The sequence below is a fragment of the Ascaphus truei genome, chromosome 1, assembly GCF_040206685.1.
Source record: "Ascaphus truei isolate aAscTru1 chromosome 1, aAscTru1.hap1, whole genome shotgun sequence".
In the NCBI taxonomy this organism is placed as follows: domain Eukaryota; kingdom Metazoa; phylum Chordata; class Amphibia; order Anura; family Ascaphidae; genus Ascaphus; species Ascaphus truei.
Window position 1 is genome coordinate 327,118,456 of NC_134483.1, and position 6,000 is coordinate 327,124,455.

Below are 6,000 nucleotides of genomic sequence, written 5' to 3' on the forward strand. Positions count from 1 at the left end.
TGGCCTGAATTTGAAAAGCTAACTATGAATAATCTAATTCTTTATAGATGTGAATGAGACTTCTATAACATTACAGCAGAATAACAGGTAGTATGGTCATGTTTATCCTTTGAGCTACAGACCCTCTTCAGCAGTTTTTGACGAATCCTTTTAACAGACCTTTCCGTTTCCACCCAGTACATTTTTCCTTTCATTACTAAGCTTTAGAATTCAGGATATATCTGATCTGGATGTAAAATCAAATGTCTGGTAAATGCAACAGGAATGAGGCCTGTGTTAATTATGAGATTATTTCAGAGGAATGAAAAGAGAAATAATAACAGTGCTTTGATTGCTTTTGTGGAGAAAGGACAGCACCATGTTGAAGTATCACCTGCAATATAACTATACGTAGTGCAAATATGGCTGTCAAGACTCTACACCACACAAAATATAGAAGTCCAAACTTCCAGAGGACAAGAGACTCAACTCAAAGTCCTAATCTCACCTTCTGCATTTACTGAGATTTCTGTGTAAATAAATCTATTTCTTCAAGTGGGGGATATTGGGAGGATTAGGGTGGAGGTTGAAGCAGGCTTCAAGATGACTTTTAAAGCTTTGCTTGAGACCTTTGTGCCATAGGGTACATACAATGTGACACACACACACACACCTTTCTACTTATCAAGAAAAGATTGCAAACCAGAACTCAAGAAAAATCAGCTGCTTTGCCCTCTGCCTCTTCAACTAAATAAATCACACCGAGCTGTAAGATAAGCGTATTGAACATAAATTCACAAGCAGGAAAACTTGCCAAGGTTTACACTAGGCCTCAATGTTTAAAAAAAAAAATCATTTTTTTTTCCTCTTTAAAACAGCAGGGATCAATTAGAGTAACACATGTCTTTGGTCACAAATAAGATTGTTGAAAGTACCGTAAAGTGCAACTACAAAAGGCAAAACAGAGAGGAGGAAGGAAAAAGCAGGAAACGTTTAGAAGCATGAGAGACTGGGCTGGCCAAAATGCTGTGATTCATGCTTCACCCTAGACACAGACGCATTCGCAACAGGGCCCAGCAGAACAGAAGGCCGTGAGGTGGAAGAGGTGGAGAAAGTTACTGAGCAAATACATGGGACAGATCGAAAGGCAGGAAGGGGAAGGAAAGAAAAAAAAAGACCAGAAGTGTGACAAGAAGCAGGATTCAAATAAGTGAAATAGAGTTTAGCAAATTTACAAGGGCCCTTTTGTACAGTATGCAGTATTTGAGGGACAAGCAATAGCTGTTTTGTGGGGGAATTGCATACATCTGTGAAGATCAGCCAGACGGACAGGTTACTTTTGCTTACAAAATAATACACAAATGCTTTAATTACTGTATACTGGTTTAACAGAATCTTTAAGGGTGAGGGGAAAACTAAAAAGGTGTCAAATGAATGAGTAAAAGAAAAAATAACATATAAATCTAAATAAATATACCTTTGCAGGGCTACCCAGCCAGCAGCAAAGACAACTAGAAGACTCTACTACTCTGCATGTCTCACCTTACACAACAGAAAATGCGATCATACCCCGTGATTATACCAATCGCGCGCGGATGCGCCTGAAAAACATTAAAAAACCCAAAAGAAGCACTCACACCTGTTGCGGCGTGCGAGCTGCGTGGAACTGCAGGGCGGATGTCCCCTGGCGCGATCCTCAGATTTGTTCTTGGCTGGTGACTGCCGCGTCACGTGAGCGGTTCCAGCCAATGAGGGTGAACCTCTCACGGCCACACCTCCGCCACGCCTCCCTGTCTCCGCTTTTCAGTTTCCCTGGTACAATCAACATGCCGCTCGGCGGCAGCGTGCGGGTGATGTCACCGGACCGCGCTGCCGCTCAGCGACATCTGATATAAATCGAGCCCTTACACAACAGAGAATAAGGAATAATGAGACTGGTCAAAGGCAAACAGTCCAAGAGCTTGTCTTGTTCTTGTCACCACGGCACATACAATGCAATTGGTCAACCCCGCTTTCCTCCCTGATTCCACACAGGGGGAGCGTCATATCAGCTCACCCGGCCGACATACATAGCTTGCTGTCAATAGGGAAAACAGGAGTTGCAGCACTAGGCCTCAGCCTAATGCCGCGATTATAGTGAGTGCAACGGCACACGTGTTGTGAACAAAATGCAGGAACACTATGAGGCCGCCCAAAGTGCACGCGACCAATGAAGAGCGACCGCACAGCAGATTTTTGAAAAGACAAATGATTTTGTCTTTTCGAATAACGGCCCCGTCACGTGAGCGGTTCAGCCAATAAGGGCAAACCAGCCTCGTGATGTCATGGCCACGCCTCCGCCGCACCTCCGTCACCTCGGATCACAGTGCAGGGATCGCTCGAGTGACAGGTGCGCGCAACGCCATGCGATCCGTTGCGAGTGCCTACTATGAACGCAGCCTAAAGCACTTGGGATATCACAAGCTTCACAGAGTTGAAAGGTGTCTTGAAGCATAAAAAGGTGTCTTATGGAGTAGCACATCATAGTAAATGAGGCCCATGAAGTCCTATGAGCAAAACATTACTGACAAAGTGAAGTACAGAAGTATAAGAATACTCAGCATATGTCCACCTTATGCTCATGACTCACACTCACACTTCATCACATCACCACACACGCCCAATGGAGCAACCAGCGCACATCTATTGGGCTTTGCGGAGACTACTACAGGACAACTTTCCTAAAGGGAGAAAAACTAAGGGGAACAAGTCAAAATCCCAGGGCCATTACAGCATTGAGAAGCCTACTGCTGAGGAGGTACTTAAAGCAGCAGCAGTTTCCGCTGTTCACTGATTGTTCCAGGAGTTTTCTGGGTGTTTTTTTTTTTTTTTTTTTTTTTTTTAGCTTACCCGAATTGGTCCATGCAGTTGAACCGTAGTCCCCCAACCTCTTGCCCCCCCCCCCCCCCCTCCTCCACCCCCTCGCTGAATACATTTGCCCACCAGACATAACTAGCCTGGTGAAGCAAAATGGGCACAGGGTGACACGGCTCCCTCCTGCGACCAAGAAAAAGTTGCAAAGTCATCATCATATGACGTTGCGACTTTCTGTTCGTTATCCCATGGTCATATTTGTATGGGTTTCTGTTGTGTCAAAGCCAGCACAGGAGAGAGAGTACTGCAAATGTCTCAGGAACAGAAGGGTCGCCAGAGGTCTGGGGACCAAGTATGAACTCCAAGGGAGTTGCAGTTCACATAAGGTTTAAAAACAAAAAAAATTTTTTAATTATCCACATAGTTTACAAACTTATGTAATAATTAATTAGATATAAAACTACATATACATACAGACAACCACATATTCATTCTTAAAAAACGAATTAGAGAGGGAGATATTATGCGTTTTTCCACAGAGAGAGTTATGGGACCAGTTTCTATTATAAAATTATAAATTATTTATATAAAATCATAACACAACCACAATTTTATAAACGCCTTATGGAGAATATCTGCGCATTTAACTATGTCTAAAGCTATATCAACTACAACCCTTGTGATTGGCGATGTAAAGATATTCACATGTGGGGCAAAGGTTTGGGACTGACACAAATGTTTTGCCACATCTTTGGTATGAACCAAAAAAATTAGAGACACAAAAAATATATTATTTGCATTTCTTGATTTTTTTTTTTCAATCTAATAAGAAAGAATGTATAGAAAGCCAAGTGGAGAATCAAAAGGACACATCCAAAATTGCTACTGTACATACACAAAAATATTGTGCACGTCTATCATATAGATTTTCATACATAGAAAAATATAGCTAAACAAATGTATACACATCAAAACTTGCACGTTAACACACAGTATATAGGCAGTATATGAATATTTATATATATATATATATATATATATATATATATATATATATATATATATATATATAATGATTAATACTATGTTTATGCACTACAATATGCAACTGCAGTTTACTGGAGCAGTGTAAGCACAAATACTGTAGATTTATACATATACTGTATGTACAAACTTTAATGAGCAATGTGTTTACATTGGCCTACAGTACCAACAAGCATGTATTAATTCTGTAAATTGGAGCTATGCATAACACATTAAAATACCCCAATACAGCCTTACAAATATACTATGCTCCGCAACTGTGTGTACACGCCATATGTATATATTCAGAGTGTGTATATATACTGACAGATACACCTTCCTCCCCCCTTCTCCCGGTGTATATGGCTCCCCTCCTCCCCCCCTCGGATGACAGTGCAATCCCTCCTCCTTCCCCGGCCTCTCCCTCCTCCTGCCCGCACCGACACATATCACCTCACCCCCCTTTCATGTGCACATATACTGTATGAATACACACACACACACACACAGAGATGTGTGTATATAGATATATACGTAGATGAGGTAACACACACGTGTATATAAATACACATCTGTACAGTGCAGGGCGGCCTATGTCCGTGTGCCCGGCCTCAGGCCGCGGCCTGGCTGAGGAAAGGGATCCCGGGGAGCGGAGATCCGGGGACCTCATGGAGGAGGGAGGGGCAGCACGACATGTCGCGACCGGAGAGAGAAACACCGGCACAGATAAGAGGAGCCGGCAACACACGGAGGAGGCCCGGGCCTGCACCCCGGGCACACACAGGGGTGTGTGTACGGGAGTGTGTGTGTGTGTATATATACACATACAGAGACTGTGTGTATCGCAGTGAGTGTGTGGATAGGCGGTGGGGGGTCGGTAGGCCGATAGCCGGAGTCTCCCCTAAACCATGTCCTCCCCAGGCTCTCACCTTCATGTCGGGACATCCTATCGCTCAGGCCGCCGCCGCTGCAGCTGCTGCTCCGACTCCTCCTACTCCTGAGACCAGTGTGTGTGTGTGTGTGTGTGCTTCCTCTGCACCCTCCTCCTCTTCCTCCTCCTGACACAGGCTGCTACTGCTGACACACTGGCATACTGCCGCTAACACACATACACAGGGATTCTGATACTACTACTACTGACACACAGGGACACAGATACTGCAAACACACAACGAATCCAGACACACAGGGATACAGATACTGCACATACACATCGATACTGACACAAAACTAACATACACAGGGATACAGATACTGCACATACACACCACTAACATACACAGGGATACAGATACTGCACATACACACCACTAGCATACACAGGGATACAGATACTGCACATACACACCACTAGCATACACAGGGATACAGATACTGCACATACACACCACTAGCATACACAGGGATACAGATACTGCACATACACACCACTAGCATACACAGGGATACAGATACTGCACATACACACCACTAGCATACACAGGGATACAGATACTGCACATACACACCACTAGCATACACAGGGATACAGATACTGCACATACACACCACTAACATACACAGGGATACAGATACTGCACATACACACCACTAACATACACAGGGATACAGATACTGCACATACACACCACTAACATACACAGGGATACAGATACTGCACATACACACCACTAACATACACAGGGATACAGATACTGCACATACACACCACTAGCATACACAGGGATACAGATACTGCACATACACACCACTAGCATACACAGGGATACAGATACTGCACATACACACCACTAGCATACACAGGGATACAGATACTGCACATACACACCACTAGCATACACAGGGATACATATACTGCACATACACACCACTAGCATACACAGGGATACAGATACTGCACATACACACCACTAGCATACACAGGGATACAGATACTGCACATACACACCACTAGCTTACACAGGGATACAGATACTGCACATACACACCACTAACATACACAGGGATACAGATACTGCACATACACACCACTAACATACACAGGGATACAGATACTGCACATACACACCACTAACATACACAGGGATACAGATACTGCACATACACACCACTAACATACACAGGGATACAGATACTGCACATACA

At 43.8% G+C, this 6,000-nt stretch overlaps 1 protein-coding gene across 3 annotated transcripts in view; it reads right to left on the reverse strand.

The window, feature by feature from the left end:
* The window catches only part of KCMF1 (potassium channel modulatory factor 1), a 73,227-nt gene extending 68,187 nt beyond the window's left edge, over positions 1 to 5,040 (reverse strand). Inside the window, exon 1 of one of the 3 annotated variants that reach the window (XM_075606701.1) lies at positions 4,785 to 5,040. In XM_075606701.1, the coding sequence (XP_075462816.1) occupies positions 4,785 to 4,800 (16 nt within the window). In that variant the 5' untranslated portion in view covers positions 4,801 to 5,040. The remainder of the gene's footprint in view (positions 1 to 4,784) is intronic. The other 2 variants (XM_075606702.1, XM_075606703.1) reach the window with 2 other exon arrangements.
* Between the last annotated feature and the right edge of the window lie 960 nt (positions 5,041 to 6,000).